At 45.5% G+C, this 25330-nt stretch overlaps 1 protein-coding gene across 2 annotated transcripts in view; it reads right to left on the reverse strand.

The window, feature by feature from the left end:
* The window catches only part of PLEKHH3 (pleckstrin homology, MyTH4 and FERM domain containing H3), a 128522-nt gene extending 115243 nt beyond the window's left edge, over positions 1-13279 (reverse strand). Inside the window, exon 1 of one of the 2 annotated variants that reach the window (XM_068261841.1) lies at positions 11408-13279. In XM_068261841.1, coding sequence (XP_068117942.1) covers positions 11408-11545 — 138 coding nt within the window. In that variant the 5' untranslated portion in view covers positions 11546-13279. The remainder of the gene's footprint in view (positions 1-11407) is intronic. The other variant, XM_068261840.1, reaches the window with a different exon arrangement.
* Positions 13280-25330: the final 12051 nt, after the last annotated feature.

Below are 25330 nucleotides of genomic sequence, written 5' to 3' on the forward strand. Positions count from 1 at the left end.
TTATAGTAAGTTTTGATATTTCAAAAATATAAACCACACATGAATACATATTTAAAGTTAATTTAGAGCAGGGCAGTGCCCAATGGGTAGATCGCGAAGGACTTCATGGTAGATCCTGACCGCACTACATTTTCCATTCTGTATATACAATTGTGCTCCTAAAATTGTATATACAGGTAGGTAGATCATTTAGACTTTCTAATACTTAAAATAGCTCACAAGACAGAAAAGTATGGGCACCCCTGATTTAGAGCATCAAGAGAGATTAATAAAACATTTACCGGTACACCGAATTTCAGGGTACTCCTCACAAAAAGATAATATAAATGTCAAGGGTTACTTCAGGTGATGTTACCCACATTAGGAGCTACTTGGCCAGCACAGTCATTCATAAAAGGTGCACATACTATAATAATGTTAAGAAACACCGCCATAATGCATAAAAATTAGGACTGTGGGTGGAATGTGCAAATCATTTGTGTTCCTGAAATGTCAGGCAAACAGAAACAGGTGCCGCCAAAGACAAATATCTTTTATGGGTGGAAATTTGAGTGCCAGAAGCCTATGGCTTCAGGGAAGCGGCAGTTAAGCTTAGGCTTCAGGAAGAAGGTTTGCGTCTGGTGGCGTTAAGGTTAGGCATCAGGAAGGGGGTTGTCAGCAGGGGGGGGGAGGTTGCGCCATGGGATGGTTAAGGTTAGACTTCAGGAAGGGGGCAGTTAAGGTTAGACGTCAGGTAGGGGTTGTCAGCAAGAGGGGCGGTTAAGGTTAGGCGTCAGGAAGGGGTATTTTAAGGTTAAGCTTCAGAGGGGGTAGTTAGGGTTAGATATTATAGTAAAATATCAGTAATATTTATCCATATTTTTCTAATGAAAATGACCACTGTAAAACAGTAGAATATCGGTAAATGTTACCAGCCAGGTAATTGGTATTGCTTAAAAGTAAATAAATATGGCAGCCTCCATATCACTCTCACCTCAGGTTCCCTTTAAAGACACAGATAATTCAACTTGCAGTAATTTGAGTCTGTTTAGGCCTTCACCAGTGCAAAGAATGAATAGATATGGCTCTCTTGTATGACTTGTGAAAGAAGTGTAACAGGGTAACTAGTTAGGCATTTCTGTAAAAAGGATTTAGCTTTTCCACTGATCCCTGCTCATTCCATACATCCTGCTAGCCTGCATCACCCCCACAGCCAGCATCAGACTATGCACCATCAGGCCTGAGATAGAAAAAATATTGATGCTGTCACAGCATGATGATGTAACACTGTGCTGAAGCTGGAACCACTGTTTAGTGTTCTTGGAAGATCCCCGATGTTTTTGTACAAAGAAAGAGTATTGCAAAATCGCATAGTTGAGGTTGCTGGAAGCTTCTATAGGCAGAGGAATACAGCAATTTTGTTGATAAAAGCAATGCCTTTGCCATACTGAAATTCCAACAGCAACAGACAAATCACCACCATTTCAAGTGCAGTACATATGAGGGTCATCTGGAAAGTTAACAGCTTTCAATTTATCAATTAAGGAAACACTTAGTTTATTTTAGAGACACTGTATCATCTGATTATTTCTCCACATTATCACCTCTTTTATTTAAACATTTATCATATGAGGACTTCAGCAGAGGTTAATGTTAAAGCTGCTAAACAATCAGTTACCAGAGTTCTGCAGTCACATGACAATCGGTGCAGAGAGAGAAGAGGTGAACCACACAGATGCAAGTTAAATTACATAGAAAGAATACCTTGTGTGGTGTAAGGGGGTTAGGGTATCCTATAATACAGGAATCCCCAATCCTGGAGCACTTGTTATTGTACTTATGCTTGTAATAGGAGAGAGGTGTCATTATAGCTACATGGTGGGGGCATGATGGAAAAACTAATAGATTTAATGGTGAAAACTATTATTGAAGATTTGTGTGCAGTGTATGGGGGGATTTGATCCCTCTCTGATCAGATTCAGATGAGAGATTTTAATTAAAAAGTAAAGATCTCTGATGTGTTTCCACTTCCTGTTGCCTTCCTAATGATTTGCATAAATAAAAAAACGCATATGCGTTGTACATTACATTACATTAAAACGCATGCAAAACGCAGTACAAACGCATCTGCGTGAAAAAAAACTCGCAAAACACAAACGCACCAAACACGTAAAACAGTAAAAACACATTACCCTAACGCAAACGCACCTGCGGAAAACCAGGGCTGTGGAGTCAGAGTTGGAGTTGAGGAGTCGGAGCAATTTTGGGTATCTGGAGTCGGAGCTGGAGTCGGTGGTTTCATAAACTGAGGAGTCGGAGTCGGGTGATTTTTGTACCAAATCCACAACCCTGGTAACAATTAGACTAAGGAGTCTGAGCCATTTTGGGTACCTGGAGTCGGAGTTGGAGTCGATGGTTTCGAAAACTGAGGAGTTTTTTGTACCGACTCCACAGCCCTACGGAAAACGCCGGATTTTCAAGCTGTCATATGTGAACCTAGCCTAAAAGGTTTGGAGGCAGATGATCAGCAGTACAGCCAGGCAATTGGTATTGTTTAAAAAGTAAATAAATATAGCAGCCTTCATATCCCTCCCACTTCAGGTGTGCTTTAAGCAATGTTATCCAAATACATAGAACACATCACAAATTAGATCAAAGGGGGAAGAGTTTAGCTCAGTTTACGTTAGGTAATAAAACATACTGACAGACTTTTACTTAAACATCTGTGGGGGAAGGTCTAAGGCATGTGGATCCAAGAGACAGGCTGATGTGGCTGTGGTGTGTTTTGTGCACAGTGGCTGCACCCTGGGTTCATTGTTAAAAGAGACCATATGATCTGGTTTAATTCATGTGGCTAACCAAGATCGTACCAAAAACAGGTCAAGAAACAGCTGTGACATGGACTGTGTTCCTGTGCAAGCAATTAGGACACATCATGTGCTGAGGGATGCATTCAACAGCGGTTCAATTGACCTGAAAATCCTTATCTAAAACAAACCATAGATCATAAGTGGTGGACACTCATGCAGGCATAAGAATGTTGCCACGGCTGCCTAATGCTGGTTGACTGACAAACATTCAGCTTGATCTCTGCATTTATGGAATAGGGAGGCAGTTCTGTACACAGCAGTAAAAAGGGGCACCAGTTGCATTTAGAGAGTACTTTATTAGGAACTCTATAGTAAAGATGGGAAGGGTTTCCCTTTGCCCTCCAAAACTGCCTCAGTTCTTCACGGTATGGAATCCACAAGACTTTCCTATAAGATTCTGGTCCATATTGACATGACTGAAGCAATTTCTTCCGATTTCTCAGCAGGCCTTGCCCCATTAGAAAAACTAAAAAAGAAGCAATCTGTAACTTTTAAGGATCCCTGTCTGCCTGTCTCCTGCCCTGGTTTGGAGTATAATACAATACAAAACAATAACATTTGTAAAGCGCTTTTCTCCCATGGGACTCAAAGCGCATAGATATGTCTCAGATTAATACAGGGTTGCAGGCTGGACTGTTACAGAGTCAGGTGTTCATAAATGCTGACTAAAGAGGTGTCTTTTTAGTTTGGACTTAAATGCTCCCAGGGATAGAGATGGTATGGCAGGGAGTTCCAAAGTGTAGGGGCAGCATGACACAAGGCTCTGTTTCCAAAGGTTTTAAGGCGTACTCTGGGGGTGACCAAGTTATTAGATCCTTTTGATCTAAGATTGTGGGGGGTGTGATGCAGTTGCAGTATGGACAGATTCTTGGTATCCTGTCAGCTTGACCCAATATCGCCATTCTCTGATGTGTCCCATCTGCACAACTGTTGTTTTTGGCACAATTGTGGCTAAACTCTATAATGTATATGTTGTCTATAAGAATCCCAGGCGATAAACCAGCCTTTTGGCACCAACAGTCATGAGACTTAATGAGAATTAGAATTTATAAGAATTTTCTGAACCTCATACATGTCACCTTTAAGGGGCCCATACACTCAGCCGATTTTCTGGCCAACCGATCGATTCTGATCGATCGATCGATTGCAAATCGGTTGGCCAATCGACCGATCGATGGCCGATTTCGATGGATTTCCATCAAACTGGCAGGGTGGAAAATTTAGGTCGATCTGATGAGATTGCTTATCAGTTTGCATTGGCCTTAATGGAAATCTGATGGCAAAAAAATGCCATCAGATCGAATTTCAATAGATTTCAAACTGAAATCTATTGGAATTCTATCCTGGTAAAAAATGTTCTAAAAACGCATCAGATAGATCATCAGATGCATTTCTTATCTATCTGCTGCCAATCTGACGAGTGTATGGGCACCTTTAGGCTTCTCAACATGGACCTGCACTTAAGTACTTCCTGTACCCCAATGACAGCAACCTAGCTGATCGATACTATCCCAGAAAGAGTGGTCACTTAGCAATTGGTCTCTCATCCCAGACACATTACATCAGAATCAGGAATATTCATCAAGTACAGGGGTTTGTACCTGGAATTATTTTTGGCACAGACAAGCTCAACAGTAAACAAAACAAGATATACAGTACTATAGTAGAAGAAGGTATACAATAGTAGTACAGAAGGACAGTGGTATGACTTAAAGCGAAACTGAAATAATAAAAAAAAAAGTGTTTGACTTACCTTGGGCTTCTGCCAGCCCCATGCAGCCTTCCTGTCCCACGCCAGTCCTTCACGATCCTCCGTTCTCCGGCAACCAGCTAGTATCGGTCGACTTGTACGTCGACGGCAAGCCACGCGTATCTTTCATCGCGTTCCCACCCGCAATAGTGTCCTTGGCTAATAGCAAAAGATGCTATTGCAGAGAAAGATGCGCGTGGCGCAAGGCAGGCGCAGTTGCCAAGTCGATGGAACCGAAAGTAAGTGGCGATGGGAGAACAGAGGATTGTGGAAGACCGGCGCAGGACAGGGCGGCTCAAGGGGCTGGCAGAAGCCCCAGGTAAGTGAAACTCTTTGTTTTTTTTTTTATTTCAGTTCTGCTTTAACAAGTCAAGACAGATTACAATGGTGTGACGTGGACGGGCCTCTACGCCAGTGGGAGCATTAGAACAAGGGGGTGTGATTTTGAGGATAGGTTAAGGAGTTCAACGGCTTGGGGAAAGAAGGAGTTTCTGTGTCTAGTGGCCATGGTGAATAAGGACCTGTAGTGGCGGCCTAAGGTGAGAAGATTGAGATAACAGTTGCCGGGGTGAGAGAGGTCTCTTGCTATCCTAATGGACCTTGATCATCATCTGATCAGACCAAAAGCAACTAAATGCTCATAGTCAGTTAAAAGTAATCCTGAAGTAGAAAAATGTATAAAGTCCAGAGGCTTCCCAGATCCTTCCCTAACCCACCGATCCAGTGATGGGTACCTCTATGGGTTGAATAGATTTCTGCTGAATGGAAACGTGACGATAACGAGCTTATCTACACTGGGCATGCAAAAGTACAGTTCGTGCATGCCCAGAAGAGGGAAGCACTTGTGTATGGAAAAAACAAAAAACATGCCTGAGCGCTTAATTCTACTGGGCACGTGTGGAGCATACTCAGGCATGCCCAGTGCAAATGTGTTCGTTCACAGCCACACTTCAGGCCTATAGATAAATAGGAGCCCACCGTTGGAACTGTGGGCTGTAGAAAGATTTAGGAAGCCTCTGGACTATCCAAAGGCTTCTCACTAATGAGGTAAGTATCTAATTGTCATATTTTGTAACACTTTAGGATTGCTTTAAAGGAAAACTTGAAAAGGTTTCACTGGATTGGACAATAAAGGGGAATAACATTGGTAATACATAAAAAAAAATGCGATTATGCCAAAAGTTGTCAACTGCAATAGTTTTCAAATTACTCATTCTCTCTCTAGGTGGAGAAATAAAAGAGAAAGGCAAGATTATCTAACCGACCCGCTCCCCCTTCCCCCCAACATCACTCCATCTATGGTGTGCAATCACAACCTACACAAAAGACTTTATAGCTTAATGCAGTCCGAAATGGCCAGATCAGTCTTGGGTTTATTCCACGAGACAGAAGCAGAGGAAGCAACAACCGAGGCTGATAAATCATTCGTACAGTCAGCTTGCAGTGATGCTTGCAAAATAATTTGTTAAATTCTGTAACTCCTGCTCTAGCTCTGCAGCACATAGCTGCTAATGTGCCTGTGCTGCCTGCAAGGCAAGGAATGGGTTAGAAGACTGCTAGACCAACTACTTGGGAGACAGCAAAACAGCAACATATGGGTCTCGTTAATGGGAGTTTCATGGCTGGTCAGATACTAGAGGCTTTGTTGCCAAGCTGGGAGACCAGGTGCTGATCCTCTTTTATGGAAATGCACTTTGAAAGCTTGCACTGAATAGCAAATTCCTTGTGCAGCTCTCCAGTATTGATCTTTCATAAAACGTCCTGTGTTACTAAGGGCTATGAGAAAACACAAGGGGTGTCCCAGAATTATGAGTCAGGCCTTTATTCAGAAGCCTTGGCTTGCTAATGTAAAAGCAAAGCATTCTTGCAGAAGGGGGCTGAAGTCACTGACTACTAAATTTGTGCCGCAAGACTGATTTTAGGACTGCAAGAGCTTGGGATGGTGACACCAGGTGGCAGGCCTACAGTGATGTCACAGAAGTGTCCCTCCAGACAGGCTAGGTGTAGAGGGTGCATGGCACCAAACTGAGAGAGGACTGAAATGAATAGGAGCTAAATTAAGAACAACATCTTCAGGAAATCAGGATGCTACCACTAGCAAAAAAGCGCCACCCTCTCCCCCCCCCCCCCCCCCTTCCACTTTTAGGTTTCTCTCATGCATGCTTAAAAAAAATTTAAAAAAAAAAGTTTGCTTGCAATGATTGAGGATGCCTACAGATGGGACCATGCATGTCCAATAGTTTTAGACAGGTCCAGTTGGTGAACTTTTGGAAGGACAAAACGGCACAATAGAAAGTCCAGGGGGGAAACCGAGGGATCCGCAAGGCTTCGAGGGGCTGGAAGAATCCCCAGGCATGTAAAACTGAACTTTTCCCCCCACTTAAGGTTTACGTTAGCATTTAACCAGCACCTCCTAGTGAAATGGGCGATATTCTTATTTGGTTGACACATGCTTCTGCCTTACTAGAACACAGGCCACTACACTGATAAGATAACCTTGGTTAAAGTACTAGTTAAGGTTTCTTTCTAATGGATATTATGATAGATCATGATTTCCAATATGAAGGTTTTTGCACAAAAAACATTTGCATTGTTCGTTTTTTTTACCTGGCTTGCCTGGTTTGTAAAACTGACTTCCTGTGTGAATGTCAGAAACTGCTGCTTCGAAAGACTAAACAGCAGTTTGTGACCTGTTGAAACTCCTCCCCATCACCTCAACACGCACATAAGATTGCCAGCAGGCTGTGGAGCCGGTACAAAAAAAATCATTCGACTCCAACTCCTCAGTTTAGAAAATCACAGACCAGGGCTGTGGAGTCAGAGTCGAGGAGTCAGAGCAAATTGGGGTACCTGGAGTCGGAGTCAGTGGTTTCAATAAACTGAGGAGTCAGAGTCAGATGATTTTTGAACCAAATCCATAGCTTTTGTAAAAATTTAGACTAAGGAGTTGGAGTCGAGGAGTCGGAGCAATTTTGGGTACCTGGAGTTGGAGTCGGTGGTTTCATAAACTGAGGAGTCAGAGTCAGATGATTTATGTACCGACTCCACAGCCCTACCACCGACTCCGACTCCAGGTAGCCAAAATTGCTCCGACTTCGACACCACAGCCCTTGTAGGGCTATGGAGTGAGTACAAAACTCATCCAACTTCAACTCTGACTTCTCAGTTTATGAACCCTCTAACTCCACGTACTCAATAATTACTCCAACTCCTCAACTCCTCGACTCCGACTCCAACTCCACAGCCCTGGTTGCCAGGGAGGAACTCCTACTATCCACCCTTCTGTCCATATACATTTATCACCTTCCATATCTGTCTTAACACTTAAATGTGTTTTTTTTCAGACATGCGGTCAGTTTCTTTGCCAATAAGCTGTATAGTGATGCCTGATGCTGATAGTATACACAGGTGATTCTTAACACTATTAGTTCATGGTCATGTCAACCAAGCATTAAGAGTTCCACTATTTGTGGGGTCTCATAGTGAATGCACACCTGCAAAACCCTTAAAAAGTGAACAAGTGTTCATTTGTTTAGCATTCCAGATGTGTGGCAGTATGTGAGTGGTGCCTCTTCAAAGTACTAACCACTCCCGCTGCTCCTTTGGCAGCTACTAGGCACCTACGAACATTTAGTAACCGCCACACCACAAATGTGTTTCACGCCATGGAAACAGCAGCGATTAAGATGCATTAAGGGGGTGGCAAATGAATATATTGATAAGTGAGCGCTAGGCAAGCAGTGTAGAACTAAAGAAGACAGAAGCTCATTGATGAATTCCTGTATACTTGTCACAGTGCTAATAAAAAGGATATTCCTGGATTCATTAATGAGCTCCATTCTTCACACCCTGGACTAATGAGTTTGGTTCCTCAAGAGCTATTTCATGGATATCTCGACCTGCTGGCCATCTACTTAATCCCTAACCAAGCATTTAATTAGGTTAGCTAACAGACATCTAATGGCTTTTCCGTGCTTGCGGTAGTAAAAGTTCCAACCAGGTTCTCGTTTGGCAACAAGAAGACTGAACATTATGAGGCATGACCTTTGCTGGTCCTCATATTACATTTGCATACATGTCACTATAAATTCTCTTATGTCAACCTATGGATTAACATGGATTCCAAAGTCTAATATATTCTATGGACACACGTAAGTCATATGAGACTATTTTAGAAGTCACCTCTTGGTCCATCGCTTTTAGCATAAACACTCATGTGCGATACGAGATCCACACAAGCCCTGCAGGACAGTCTATACAGATCTCACAGAAGGGACCTGCTTGCACTGGCAGCATTAAAGTGTATTTAACTCTTGCACAGGACAGAAGGATAGCATAGAGAAATGCGCCCTGTATGCATTTAGAGTAACCAAGCAGCTTGGGGTGACCCAAACCACTAGGAATGTATAGGGGTATAAAAGAGACCAAAAAGCCCTCCTACTAATAAGCAATGCTTGGTGACATTTACCTTCTTAAAAGAGAAGGAAATTTGTGATAATTCAGCTATAAGTGAACATTTGTGGTTACCCACAATGCACCACTACTGAATATGCAAATTATCTCTTTTCGCCCCTGTAAGCAAGGCATGCATCCAGAACCACCTGTGTATAGCAAGCCTATAGCTTTAAATATTGCACAACCACACCATGTGGGGTTGGTGTGGCTGTGTAATATTTAAAGCTATAGGCTTGCTATACACCAGTGCTTCTGGATGCTTACCTTGCTTACAAAGGCGAAAAGAGATAATTTGCATATTCAGTAGTAGTGCATTGTGGGTAACCACAAATGTTCACTTGTTGCTGAAATATTGCAAATGTCCTTCTGTCTTAAGGCAAATTTTACCAAGTATGTATTTAGAGAGTTTAGCCTGTCTAATTTCACCTCATCTGGGACTAATCACAAGTTGTAATGTGATCTCAGCTTAGTCAGCTGGCTACAATGGCAGAGCAGCTACTTGCTTAACACAGGATGTTAACAATAAGCCTGCTTCCAAGAAAGAAGGAAGTAGAGACACTGCAGATTTATTGCAGGATTTGTATCAGCTGTAGCAAGTAAATGTTTTTCTTTAAAGGTTATTATTATGCTGTTGCTTATGTTTTAGAGCAGGGAGGAAGTTCTGAGTTCAGGTCCGCTTTAAAACACACACTGCACCATATACATGTTGTAAAAAAAAGAACCAGCAATATAATGGTAGACCAAAGAGAAGCTGGCTAGATATAGTTTCATATTAGCAAGTAGAAAGACCCATTTAGATGTCACTTAGAGCAGACAATGATGATGTTAGTCGACTAGGCATGGTATGGGTTAAGTACGGAGCATGAAACTAGATGTCCCTTATGGAAACCATCTGAAGTTCATCAGTGTTGCTTCCCTTGTCTCCTTATGCCACATAAGAACATCTGATAAATCAGGAAGAATAATTTCCACATGCAGATCTTTCACTACATGCCATTCTCAGTGATAGATCTACCTATAGATATAAGAGGGGGGCAGTCTTGGGGGCTTTCCATCATCAAGCATTTACTATACATGGGTAACTGACTCAGCCAAGCTTGATGTTGTTAATGCTGTTAGCAAAACATGGATAATCATGATCAGAAACTGCTAGTTTTCTGGGAGGGAAAGACAATAGCCATTGGATCTGTCACTTTCAGCTAGCAGTGTCTGAGGAGCGCCCACAGACATGAGATCATTGCTCAGAGCTGCAGAAAGCAGCCTGGATTGGGCAACTGTCATTCCACATCTGCTCTGATATTTGGGCATAAGCGGCTGCATCTTCATGTCTCTTTCAACCCAAAACACCAGGACAAAGACTATGATTTCCCCCAAGTTTACTTATACCTCTGCAAAGCCCACAAAGATGATTAATTAGTTATATTGTACATTGCAAACACATAATGAGCAAGGCACGATTTTCTGCATTCCAGCCATTGATTAAGCATTCTGCTTTATGTCCTAGGTAGCTAAGTCCTAAAGCTTTACAATACCTAGGTAGTATGTTATCTCCTGGGCAAAACAACGATATAGTACAATGCTGCAACACTCAGCTCTACAGAATCATCATATGGTCATTACAGCAGACATCTCAAATGCATTATAATATGGCAATCATGGGAGTCAACGCTACATTATAATAAGGTTATCATAGGAGTCAACTCTACAACATTATAATATGGTTATCATAGGGAGTCAACACTACACTATTATAATATGGTTATAGAAGTCAACTCTACAACATTATACTTTTGTTATCATTTAAGTCAACTCTATAACATTATAATATGGTTATGATAGGAGACAACTCTACTACATTATAATATGGTTATCATAGTAGTCAACTCTACGATACTGCAATACGATTTGTCACAGTGTCAATTCTGCTGATTTGTACATTTATAATAGTAGTCAACTGTACAGAATTATAATACACTCATAGCAGCTTTACAGAATTATAATTTATGAAGCAGTTGTGAACATGACTGTTGTAAGGGTTATATAGTAAGGAAGAATGCCCGGTTGACATTATATTCGCTAAATAAAGTTATATATACATATTGCTTGATCCCTGTAACTGGAAAGGAAACAGTCATGGCTTTTTAAGTAGTGAAATCATTAATTATAGACCAGTGACTGTTACTGCAATTAATAATGCATAGATAAGACTCATTTATAGTATTTCATTTGTTAAACCGGGTTTTGCAGAGTAACTTAACCATGTCTGTTAAAGTAATGATATATTTCACGGCACCATAATGCTAATTCATAGCTATGATTCTCTAATTGCAAAACGTGTACATACTGAACTTACATTTCTGCCATTCATCTGGACTTCAGGGCTCTTCATCTCAAATGATTCATCCTCTTCCTCTTTCTCCCCATATTCCCTGCCCAGGAGGGTAAACCCATGCCTGCAGCAAACCCACCACCAGAATCCCTGTAAAGGCATTCAGAAAGGACCCTCCACCACACTCTTCCTCACCCTTTCTTTCACTTGGGTGGGTCACATCTGCAGATCTTCAACCAAGGCTGAAAATTAAATAAGAGGTAGCCTTTTGTCAGGGGATAAGTCAGGTGTGGTGGTGATAAGAGCTAACTGAGGAATGGTGGGGATCTTGACCTTAAACAAAAGACTTGACCAGACAGCATGTAACAGAAATAGGATTGCAAACAGAATACATGATGTTCTAATGATGCCTCATAATCCAAAGCTTGATGGTCTGTCAAGGAATCCAGGGCTCTGAAGCTCTACAGTTGATTAACCAACTCTGGGTCGGGAAGTTGAGGATTGTAATGCAACCAGATGTCCAAAACAGGAATTTCATTTACTGGTTTATAATGTGCAATCAGCCTAGAGATAGTGGGGAGTCCAGTGATCTGGTTGTGCCCACATCTTTAACCCCAGCAGTGGCAGGGCTGCCATCAAAGCTAATGGGCAACCCAATAAGAAACCTTTCTGAGCAGAGTGCACACTCTCTGCACTGGCGCTGCCTTCTATTGCCAGTCTCTGCTCTCCAGGATCTCTGCTCTTCTGCCAGTCTCTGCTCTCCTGGATCTGTGATCTCCTCCTGGATCGCTGCTGCTCTTCTGGATCTGTTATCTCCTCCTAGATCTCTGATCTCCTCCTGGATCTCTGCTCTTCTCCCAGTCTCTGCTCTTCTGGATCTCTGATCTCCTTCTGGATCTGCTTTCCTCCTGGATCTCTGATCTTCTCCCAATCTCTGCTCTTCTAGATCTCTTATCTCCTCCTGGATCTCTGATCTCCACCTGGATCTTTGCTCTTCTCCCAGTATCTGCTCTTCTGGATCTCTGATCTCCTCCTAGATCTCTGCTCTTCTCCCAGTCTCTGCTCTTCTGGATCCCTGATCTCCTCCTAGATCTCTGCTCTTCTCCCAGTTTCTGCTCTTCTGGATCTCTGATCTCCTCCCGGGTCTCGGATATTCTCACTAGCAGTGCGCTTGTCTCTGCACTGGCGCTATCCCGTCCACCCAGTCGCTGTGTGCTGCATTGCCACAATACACATCTGGAATCAGCAGCAAGAACAGGCAGTCATCTCACTACTGAGGCTTCAGCGCAGTAAGCCCAGGACACAGCCACAGGTTACTTGGACAATGCTGCGCCCGAAAGCTCCTCATCCAATGATTGTCAGAACTGTCTTTTAAAACAAGAACTGCTAGCAGAAGGAAATCGGAAGCGATCTATAGGAAGAGAAGGGCTGCATGCCGCCTAGAACTACTTCCTGATGCATAAGGAGAGAGAAGGGAAAAGTAGAAAGAGAATAAAGGGAGGAGGAGGGGAGGAGTGCGGCGGCTGCTGCAGCACAGGGAGGACCTCCTATATTACAGGGAGCTGTTTGACACTCGCTGCCATGTGGAGGGGGATGGGATCGGGAAGCGACCAATAACAAGCAGGCAGGCAGAAGCGGCAGCCAATCGGAATGCGGGGGTGTGTCGGTCGCTTGTGGGAAGCTGTGTTGTGGGTCTCCTGCTGCTTGTTGCATCATGTGCCTCCTGGCAGACCTGGTGGGGAGGGGGCAGAGCCAGCTGCAGTGCTTGTTGCAGCTTGATTGCTTAGTAAAGGTCTCTCACCGATCACGTGTCCTATCAGCGGTCGTAGCTATTCAGGTGGCTTCAGCAGAGATCCTGGAAATGTAGACTTCTTGCAGCTTTAGAAGTCTCCCATGTACTGGAGGTCGCCTCCTACGCTGCTGCCCGACTGTTCTGCTCTCTCCTCCCTGCCATGTCAGGTTGTATTTGTGCAGCTCTGTATAGCTCAAGATGCTGCTGCCTGGGGCTGTCCTGTTATCTCTCCCCTCCCGTGATATTGGACACTGTGCTGGCAGGGGAGAATGTGAAGTGCAGCCCCCGCCCCTCCAAATCCAAATAGCTTTATTGGCAGGACCAAATACATTTAGCATTGCCAAAACATTAACATTGGAGGGGATTGTGGGAGTAAGGGAACGATATAGGTATACAGTCCATAGGAGTGTGGAGGATGTAAGGGATGGTATGGGGGGGATGAGATATATAGTCCATAAGGGAGGGGGGTATAGATATACAGCCCATAGGGGAGGGGAGTATGGGGTTATACAGTCCATGTGGTATCATGTTCCTCTCAGTTGGTGGCAGGCAGTGATATATCGGGCTGCTATTTGCACAGTTTTTTCCTCTTCCCCAGTAGGATGTAGAGTTTCCTCTCCTCATCTGTGGAGGTGAAATCTGGAATGTGGGTGGAGAGTCTCTGAAAGTGGGCGGTCCTCAACGGTGTATATTTGCTGCAGTGTAGCAGGAAGTGGGCCTCATCCTCCAGGACCCCCTGGTCACATTGCCTGCATAGTCTCTCCTCCCGGGGCTTCCATGTCTGTCTGTGTGGCTCTATCTTCAGGGTGTGGGTGCTCAGACGGTATAGGCTCAAAAATTGAAAATTGCGCAAATTTTCGATTTTATTTGATTAGCCGCACCCAGGCTATGCATATACATAGGTTAGGATTTAGTTAGTGTTAGGCCCCTCCCATGGAGGATTGACTTCTTCGCAGTGGGAGGGACGAGTACTTAATAGGTTGCATGCAAGCTGTTAATGGAAACCAACATCCTCCTCACGGCCGGCCTTTGACCTGAGCGATCGGTGCGATCGCTCAGGGCGCCGGCTTCCAGGGGGCGCTCCTGCCGCCTGTGTTTTAATGCGGAGCTGCGGCCCCGGCTGGGTCCGTCTTGCTCCGCCCCCTGGTACCGCTGCTGGGGGGCAAAGTTGACAAACATGCTGCCCGTGATAGAGGGGGAGCCGCGGGGAGGGCAGCCCAACCTCTCTCTCCCTCCCTTCCTCTCCGGGCCGCCCTCCGTGCTCCCCCCTCCGATGTAACAGAGAGAACAACTCACCTTCCTCCCTGGTTCCGATCGCCGGCGCCTCTCACTTGCCGCTGGTCTACTCTTCTACACTGATGCACACTAAACTTCCTGCTTAACAGGAAGTTTAGTGTGCATCAGTGACAATGTAGAAGAGGAGACCAGCGGCAAGTGAGAGGCGCCGGCGATCGGAACCAGGAAAGAAGGTGAGTTGTTCTCTCTGCTACATCGGAGGGGGGAGCACGGAAGGCGGCCCGGAGAGGAAGGGAGGGAGAGGTCGGGCTGCCCTCCCCGCGGCTCCCCCTTCACTATGAGGGGGAGGGGCACCTAACTATCTAATCTATACTGGGGGCACCTACCTATCTAACCTATACTGGGGGGGCAGCTACTTATCTAATCTATACTGGGGGAAGCTACCTATCTAATCTATACTGGGGGCAGCAACCTATCTAATCTATACTGGGGGCAGCTACCTATCTAACCTATACTGGGGGCACCTACCTATCTAATCTATACTGGGGGGAGCTACCTATCTAGCCAATACTGGGGGCACCTACCTATCTAACCTATACTGGGGGCAGCTACCTATCTAATCTATACTGGGGGCAGCTACCTATCTAATCTATACTGGGGGCAGCAACCTATCTAATCTATACTGGGGGCAGCTACCTATCTAATCTATACGGGGGGCACCTACCTATCTAATCTATACTGGGGGAGCTACCTATCTAGCCAATACTGGGGGCACCTACCTATCTAACCTATACTGGGGGCAGCTACCTATCTAATCTATACTGGGGGCACCTACCTATCTAATCTATACTGGGGGAGCTACCTATCTAGCCAATACTGGGGGCACCTACCTATCTAACCTATACTGGGGGCAGCTACCTATCTAATCTATACTGGGGGCAGCAACCTATCTAATCTATACTGGGGGCAGCTACCTATCTAATCTATACTGGGGGCAGCTACCTATCTAATCTATACTGGGGGCAGCTACCTATCTAATCTATACTGGGGGCAGCTACCTATCTAATCTATACTGGGGGCAGCTACCTATCTAATCTATACTGGGGGCAGCAACCTATCTAATCTATACTGGAGGCAGCTACCTATCTAATCTATACTGGGGGCAGCTACCTATCTAACCTATACTGGGGGCACCTACCTATGGTAGATCCCCCCCCCCCCCCCTTAGTGTATATAGGCTACTAGTCTTGTAGATGTAGGCAGATTCCCCCTTTAGTGTATATAGGCTACTGGTCTCGCAGTCGCAGATCCCCTTTTAGTGTATTTAGGCAGCAGATTCCCCCCCATTAGTGTATGTGTGCGGTGCGCTCACACACAGAGAGGATGAATTGGGGGGGGGGGGGGGGCGCCAAAATCTGGTTATGCTCAGGGCGCTGTGAAACCTAAGGCCGGCCCTGATCCTCCTCTAGTGGTAGACAGGTCATGTGTATGCTCGGTGTGTATTCGACCCCACAAGTGGGGCTTGCACTCTTTTGCAGGTAGGCACTAGTCTGTTTTTAAGTAGCGCTGCTCATTTCCTTGCTATGTACTAATGTAATTCGTTTTTGGTCAGCTGCTCCCACTTAACAGCCATGCTTTTGGTGTATATGCAGAGCTTCTGTTTGGGTTCAAGGTGCGTTTGTAGTTCCTGGGGGGGCTCAGCGCATCTCTGATGGAGGCCATTCGGAGGCGGCCTGGTGTTGCGCTGATCCACCTTTTGCGCAATTTTCAATTTTATTTGAGTAGCCGCACCCAGGCTATGCATATACATAGGTTAGGATTTAGTTAGTGTTAGGCCCCTCCCATGGAGGATTGACTTCTTCGCAGTGGGAGGGAGGAGTACTTAATAGGTTTCATGCAAGCTGTTAATGGAAACCAACATCCTCCTCTAGTAGTAGACAGGTCATGTGTATGCTCGGTGTGTATTCGACCCCACAAGTGGGGCTTGCACTCTTTTGCAGGTAGGCACTAGTCTGTTATTAAGTAGCGCTGCTCATTTCCTTGCTATGTACTAATGTAATTCGTTTTTGGTCAGCTGCTCCCACTTAACAGCCAAGCTTTTGGTGTATATGCAGAGCTTCTGTTTGGGTTCAAGGTGCGTTTGTAGTTCCTGGGGGGACTCAGCGCATCTCTGATGGAGGCCATTCGGAGGCGGCCTGGTGTTGCGCTGATCCACCTTTTGCGCAGTAACCTTAACCTGATACTTAATTTCATCCCCTTTCCCATAATTCTACTATGAAATTCCTAGCCTCACCCTAAATTGCCCAAGATCCTAGCCTTTAATCTTTTCTTACCACATTTATGGTTTTTTTTTACCTAACTTTAACTCCTTTTTGTGTAAATGCCTAACCCTGACCTAACAGTATCCCTAACCTCCCTCCTTTCTTATGTCTGAGCCAGGTCTCAGCATAACCACTAGCCAGGCCTCAGCATACCCACCAGCCAGGCCTCGGCATAACCACCAGCCAGGCCTCAGAGATCACCACTAGCCAGGCCAGCACAGAATCTCCACCAGCCAGGCCAGCACAGCATCACCTCAGGCCAGGCAGCACAGCATCACCGCGAGCAAGGCCAGGCAGCACAGCATCACCGCGAGCAAGGCCAGGCAGCCCAGCATGCACAGCATCACCGCCAGCACAGCACAACCGCAAACACTGCAGTGAGGCCAGCCAGCCGAGGACAAGACAGAAGCCAGTTGAGGGAACTCTGCCTACTTGGGTGAAATGTTGCCTATTTATGATATTTAACCTTCTGGGGATCGCCTAACGCCGATGGGAGTGGCCGCGGCGGCATCAAGTCCTGGGGCTGCAGTTTCCCAGGGAATGGCCGCTGGCATGCGCAAAGGTTCCCTGCCACTTCATGGAACAGAATTCCGTGAATAGCCTGCTAGCCGCCGATCGCGGCTAGCAGTCTGTAAACAAAAGGGGAAAGAAATCCCCTTTGTTTACAACTGTACAGCACTGCGGTCCCCAGCAGCGCTGTACGAGATCGGCGATCCCCGGCCTCTGATTGGCCGGGGAGCGCCGTCCTCTCATAGGCTGATGCCTATGAGAAGCGGAACAGGACGGATCGCCGTCCTGTTCCAATTCAGATACCGGAGGGGAGGAGGGAAGAGGAGGGAGAGAGAGCCTCATAGAGGCATGTCTCCTTAGCGACAAAAAAAGAAGGTGAGTCTGATCGCTGGGCTCCATAGCTGGGCTGTGCAGAAGGCTGAAAAGCCTGCACAGCCCAGTACAGCAAAAATGAGCCAGGTCGTTAGGGGGGGTTAGCACTATGATCGTCAAGTGGTTAAGTGAAGCCACTGCTACGTTCATGGACATTTGACCCCACTCATGACCACGCCCTCTTCCCCATTGATTGGCAACGCACATTTTTTTTACCACGCTACGCGAGCAGCATGCTCACTCTACCTTGGTGCCCAGAGGTGCCCCGGATCTCCCAGGATCCTAGCAACGCCCCGGTTTAGAACCTTACAGAGCACAGCTGTGCTGTGCTTTATTTTGTATCATAGATGCTGTTCTTTTTGTTTGGTAAAAGTCACAAGATCTGTACATATTAACACATATGGTGGCCATACATCGAGTCATTTTGCTGTCCATCGACCATGCGATTTTGAGCCGGTTCTAGACGTTTTGCTGCCTGAGGCAAACTTGCGAGGATGCGCACCCCCCACGTTTGGAATGATCGCACAGCACCCGACAATTTACTCATTTAATGTTCTCACATGACATGCTGCAGCTCAACACAATAGCACACTGGCTGGTTGTGAGTCTGTGACAAACAAACTGCCCCTCCTCAGCCACTCCATTCCTCCTCAGTTAGGACAGTAGTGCCACCCCCCCCCCCCCTTCTGCTGTGCAAGTCAAATGAAACACTGCTGCTCTTCTGTCTCCCCCTCCTCACTCACTGTCAGACTCCTCACGCAGCACAACAAGCTGCTTTTTCCCAATGATGACCTCTTCACCTTGCTGTCCTCTCACTTCTCCTCCTACTCTGACTGCATGCTGTAAGTGTAAACACACATCACAAACATGCTGCCCCTGTAATCTCTGCGCCTATTGCAAGTGTTTCACCTTGCTTCATGAGAGAACTGGCCCTAATCCAATTTGATAATTATCATCGAATGGGATGAAAATCAGTGCCGCAACAACCATTCCCAATTGACGATTCGACCTATTGCGAGCCAGGTGGTGACGCAAGTGGACCGGTTGCACATTGCAATGCACGCCGACACGCCACTCCCGATCAACCTGTATAGGAAAAAACGAGCACAGTAGCAATTTTCACTCACTGCGCAAGCGCAGAATGCTTCTGGGCGCTGGAGCGCGATGGAGAAGGCACAGGGCCATGCATGCGCATTCAGATCCGGGCTGACAGACACGCTGAGAGGCAGAGCTGTCGTTCATAGCTCTGCCTCTCACGGAAGCGCTGCCCGGATTGCCCCCCGGGGAGTTTGGGGGGATTTGGATAGTGTACAGCGTCGGGAATGCGGCGGTTTAGTTAGGGCTAAGATATAAAACATATTTGTTAAACAAAAAGACGTTTTTTTGAGACTTCAGAGTCTCTTTAAGGGAATTTGAGCACATATGTATTAAAATACCCATGCCCGTGTTGGCAGTTGGTGGGTTTTGTATATTTTATTGTTTATGTGCTCAGTTCCCTATAAGGCTGGGTTTTCAGATACGACATAGCGTGAAAAGGTAGCGTTTTAGGATGGTGCGTTTGCGTTTTGCTAATGGAAAACGCATATGCGTTTTGTATGTGTTTTTTTTTTAATGTATGCAAATCAGTAGGAAGACAAGAAGAAGCGGAAACACATCACAAATTTTACTTTTTAATGAAAAACGCAATGCATATGCGTTACCATAGACTTTCATTATGTGCGTTTTGGCAGCCAGCCTGCATATTATGCAGCACTACCAGCGTCTGCACAGCGCTTACTGTAAATCGCAAGTGCAACGCTGGTCCTTCTGCATCCCATAGACTAACATTGCTGCATCCATGCAAACCACCATTAAGGCCTGGGTAGCTGCAAAGCTAAAGTTTGATGGCCGAAACTCTATGTCTCCTTATACTCCCCTTTGGGAAAATGCCGACCTGGATCATTTCTTGGAAATTCCAGATCCGCAATTATGGATCCGAAAAAGGGATCACTCAGGTTGCACAGATAGCTCCCAGGGGAAAACGCTTGCCCTTGTCTCAGCTAAGTGAAAGATTTCAACTTTCCAATACGATGTTATTGGTTCCATCTCTGATCTAGAATGGGTGGAGGTTCTGGAGGGTATAATTGAGGTGCTGGTTTCTGCAATAGACAGGTGTGCTCATCTGAATTTGATTTATCGGGCCTATCATACTCCTCGACAACTACATCAATACTACCCAGATAAGTCCGATAGGTGTCCCAAGTGTAAAGTTGCTGAAGGGGAAATCTTCCACATGCTTTGGAGCTGCCTGCGCATTGACGGAAGTGATGGGTGAGAGGATAGTGAGGGATCCAAGAGCTCTTTTACTTGGTGTCAATTTGTTCCAGATTATGGTTTGTATGGGAGACGGGAAGTCTTTAGTAGATGGGGTAATGAAACTTAATTTCCTCATGGTCTAAATGACTAAATAAAGCAATGGTATGGCACAAATTAACTTATATTAAGCGCAGTTGTCTAGATAAATTTCGATTGATATGGCAACAATGGATCGACTATGTTGATTCACATAATGTGTTGGAACTACCTTAGAGAGGTTGGTCTCGTTAGAATTCTACTTGGATAGGCCCGTTTATTTCTGACTAGCTGCTTGTTGGACGCACTGAAGCTTTACGAGGGTGGGGGGTGGTTGGGATTTGGGTGGGGGGGGGGTTGTTGGGATTGCTTGTTTGTTCTGTATTATTTATGTTTTCTAAAAATGTAATAAAATTTTGCATTAAAAAAACAACATTGCTGCATAAAACGCAGCGTTTCCCGCTCCGCAAGCGTTTCTGTCATGTATGCACTTGGCCTAATACTTCTGGCTAGAATTACATGTATGTAAAGATGTCCCCAGGCTCTTTTAAAGATCCAGAATGCTGGAATTTAAAATGTTAGCGACTCCCAAACGCAGCATATACTATAACAGTGCTGGCTGCGATAACACACAGCACTTTATACACCATACAGCCACAATCTATCCTATTCCTGTTGTGTTGAGAGGTCATACATTGGCTGCTGTGCATACATGACAGAGGCACATTTACTGTAGCCCAGGTGTGAGCACCATTTCTCTAGCTGCAAAGCTGACATGTCTTTACATGTCCCATAGGATTGCTCAGGCTGCCCTCTGCTCACACAACACATTGAAAAGTCAGCGCTATTGTATTTTCACACAGAAGGTGATTAGACCAGTCATTCATTGTTTTACAGGCTTAATAGGATCAAGCTCTTAAAAAGTGAAAGGAATCTCCCAAGACAGCAGTTTTCCGCAATAAAACATAATAGGATTTTCCAGCCCTTCCCATGGCTATAGGGGGCCATATGCTGGGTACACACTATGAGGTTTTCTGGCTGATTTACGGTCATCGATTATTTCCAACATGTCCGATTTCCTTTCCGATCGATTTCCGAGCATTTTCCGATCGATTTCGTATTGAAGTTAATGGAAATCGATCGTAAAATGCTCGGAAATTGATCGGAAAGCAAATTGAACATGTTGGAAATAATCGATCTGGCAGTAAATCGGCCAGAAAATCTCATAGTGTGTACCCAGGCTGCCACACAGTAGATCGACAATGTTTTATCATTATAGAACTTCACCAAGGTGCTTGGTCAGCAGCTAATCAGGTCACAAGCTACCTGAAACACTCCGCCGGTGCCTTGTCTCAGCTGGGTTGCTCAACGGCTTGCATCACATCAAACATAAAGAATGAGACGGCACACCACTGGCTTGCAATCAAAGTGCTGTGTATTGCGAATAAGTCACACTACATGTTACGGAGGAACCCCTCCTTCATCAGGTGTTAAACAGCATTGAAGCATACAACCAATATATACACAATCACATATAGAATGGGAACCACACCCGCAGTGGACCCACCCACCAATTCATTAACCCCATACTCCCCAGTTGCTAAATAGAATAATTCCAATAGTCATATGGCACTCCTGATCGGCTACCAATAAATGTAATACAAACTGACCGTAAACTGGCACTTCCAACCGAGGACTGCCACAGAACCACCTGTGAATAAAACATAGGTTAAGAATAATGCATGTACCGACATCTAAATTGTTACAGCATTCGCATGTGCATAAAGATGACATTTAGACCCTACAAAAAGCATCTGAACGGCAAACGCTCATTCATCCCTCTTGGGGCTACCACATCAAGCGTGTGGATCCATCGTGCCTCTTTCTGCTTTAATACCTTCTCCAAATCACCCCCTCTAGTGGAGGGAGTCACAGCCTCCAAAACACACCACACCACCACCGTGGTTGGGCATCCCCATACAGGTCGCAATATTGTCATCAAGGGCAGACATTACTGCTCTACGACATGGGTTGTGTATGGACTTAAGTGTCCATGCGGACTCATGTACGTAGGGGAAACCACCAGAGCAGTCAGGTCCCGCATACAGGAGCACAAAAGGGGCAATCAGCAATTATGCAGAAGGCAAACGTGGGAACTACGATACCTCTGTAGCCAGACATTTTTACGCAGAAGGACTTAGTGCAGCACAACTAAGGTGGTGTGTTTTGGAGGCTGTGACTCCCTCCACTAGAGGGGGTGATTTGGAGAAGGTATTAAAGCAGAAAGAGGCACGATGGATCCACACGCTTGATGTGGTAGCCCCAAGAGGGATGAATGAGCGTTTGCCGTTCAGATGCTTTTTGTAGGGTCTTAATGTCATCTTTATGCACATGCGAATGCTGTAACAATTTAGATGTCGGTACATGCATTATTCTTAACCTATGTTTTATTCACAGGTGGTTCTGTGGCAGTCCTCGGTTGGAAGTGCCAGTTTACGGTCAGTTTGTATTACATTTATTGGTAGCCGATCAGGAGTGCCATATGACCATTGGAATTATTCTATTTAGCAACTGGGGAGTATGGGGTTAATGAATTGGTGGGTGGGTCCACTGCGGGTGTGGTTCCCATTCTATATGTGATTGTGTATATATTGGTTGTATGCTTCAATGCTGTTTAACACCTGATGAAGGAGGGGTTCCTCCGTAACATGTAGTGTGACTTATTCGCAATACACAGCACTTTGATCGCAAGCCAGTGGTGTGCCGTCTCATTCTTTACGTTTAATGTTTTATCATTTCTGCCCAGAGGCAGTCAAAGTTGAAATATTAATAATAAAAGATACTTCTCAAATAGTGTCAAAATAATGCTTTGTGTGGCTCCGCCCCATGCCTATAAAGGAAACCAAGCGCTACTTTTTTTTTCCTGCAGTCTGTCCTGGTCCCCTCCCCCCGCTCTCTGCTAATGTGCGCAATAAAATAATCACATCAGTCCTTGTACATGAGATGTCTACATACATATACATACCTGGGGCTTTCTTCCGGCTCATCGGCCCTCCCGGGCCGTCCTCCCAGGCCGCCTGGATCCTCTGCTAGGCAGCCCGGTAATTCAGCCAGTAGGAACAGGCACAATGCGGCCGTGAGCGTTCCTCTGACGCGCTCTCGCTGCCGGGAGCATCCTTGCGTGTGCCTTTTCTTTTTCGCATTATGTTAGCGCCAGACCCGGGACAAGGTCCTCCAGCACCCAAGGCTGAGACACCAAAGTGCACCCCTCCATCCCTACCACCCAGCCGTCACACAGTGATTACTATTAGACTAAGAGGTGCCCCAAGGCCCCCAACACCTTAATCTCTAGTTATCTGGCTTGCAGTCACTGCCATGTATCCCCTTTACTTATTTCTCTCTGCTTCATACACAATAGGGGAGTGATAGCTGAGTGAGTTGTGCGCCCCCTGAGGTGTCATGCAATTTTTGTCAGTTTGAGGTTCAACTTTCAGTGTTTTACATTGAATTATTTGGCCCCAACTTTTTGTAATAATTGTAAAGCACCCAAACATGCTATCAAAAACGTTGCTAAGTATATCAGGTTTACTAGTAAGAACTTGTAAAAAAAAACACATTTTCCAAACAGACTATAGTCTTTAAAAAATATTTTAATGTTTTAAGTTGGAAAACACATTTACTGAAACTTGGCGCATTGTTATATTGAGTTGGTTTTGGTCCCGTGAACTTCCCCATGCTTGAATCTATAAAATATATATATTTTTTCCAAGTCAACCTAGGGAAAAGTTTAAAGTGAGGAAACAGACAGCATGAGGTCCACTTTCCCAAGCACTGTTAGCACCTGCTCCCCCGTGTAAACTGGTATTCCCCAAAGAATTAGGAACCTACCAGTGTGGAGTTCCACCTCCTGAGCAAAACCAACCGACATGATCTGTAAGATTTGGGAGTACTCTGAAGAAGGATGGGGTTGAGAAACCTTACCCATCTCTGCAGAGCAACCTTGTCCAAGGTTATGGAAAAGGACTTCATGCCCACCTCTGGTACCCAGGAGGAGGTGAGTGAAAAACAAATAGAAATATACTCAAAAGGGTGGATTGGCACTGAGGTAACTACTGTATTTGCAGGTGAGGAGATTAGGCCTGACCCTGACAACTTAGTGTTGCTCGCTGCAGGTAAAAGGGGGTAAACATCCCTCCACCTGGGGTGGACTCAAATATAGGACAATTGTTTTACCTCCCCAAAACAGACTAGAACAGTCCAAATTCACTGTAATTCAATTCTTTCATCAAATAGCTCCCGAAAACCACAACATGTTTCACTAGACCGGAAGGAGGCGCTTCTACTAGCTGAGACTGCTATCAGCTGCTACTATTATTGCTTGATGAAGCAGGTTGCATCCCGTGAACACACTTTTTGGGAGTTATTTGATTAAAGAATTGAATCTTGGTCCCAGTGTTAAGTTTCGGCCCACTTTGTATTTGAGCTTGACACCCCTGCTGTAGACTGTGATTAACCACTTGATGACCCAGCCTTTACCCCCCCCCCCCCCATTAAGGACCAGCGCTGATTTAGTAGATCTGTGCTGGGTGGGCTCTACAGCCCCCAGCACAGATCAAACACCAGGCAGAGCGACCAGATCGCCCCCCTTTTTTCCCCACTAGGGGGATGATGTGCTGATGGGGTCTGATCGCTACTGCCTGCGTGTGGCTGGCGGGGGGGGGCACCTCAAAGCCCCCTCCACCGCAGGAATCCCCCTCTCCTCCCTCCCTTCCCCGGAGATCGGAGGCTGCACAGGAACGGATCTGTCCTGTGCAGCCTCTAACAGGCTCCTGCCTGTCATGCGACAGCGATCCCCGGCCGCTGATTGGCCGGTAATCGCTGATCTAGTACAACGCTGCTACTGTTAGCAGCGTTGTACAAATGTAAACAAAGCGGATTATTTCCGCTTGTGTTTACATTTAGCCTGCAAGCCGCGATCGGCGGCCCGCAGGCTATTCACGGAGCCCCCCGCTGTGAATTGACAGGAAGCAGCCGCTCGTTTCCTGATTAATTAGCCTGCAGCTGGCGACACAGATCTGCGTCGCTGGTCCTGCAGCTGCCACTTTGCCGACGTGCGTTATGAGTGCGCGGTCGGCAAGTGGTTAAAGAGGAGCTGTTAGGTATAAGGTCTCAGAGAAAAAAAACACATATATCAGTAGCTAAATATTGGCTGTACTTACATTACATATGCATTTCACTGTCCACGTTTGGATTTCACAGAATTTTTATATAGTATTTGCAGAGAATGATGCTCCTGACAGCTCATGGCAGGTTCCATGTTTGTCTGTCTCCTATGAAGCCAATTGTGTCGTCATGTCCTCCCTGCTTCCTGATGATTCGACTCAC

Source organism: Hyperolius riggenbachi, chromosome 12 (assembly GCF_040937935.1).
Source record: "Hyperolius riggenbachi isolate aHypRig1 chromosome 12, aHypRig1.pri, whole genome shotgun sequence".
Taxonomy (NCBI): domain Eukaryota; kingdom Metazoa; phylum Chordata; class Amphibia; order Anura; family Hyperoliidae; genus Hyperolius; species Hyperolius riggenbachi.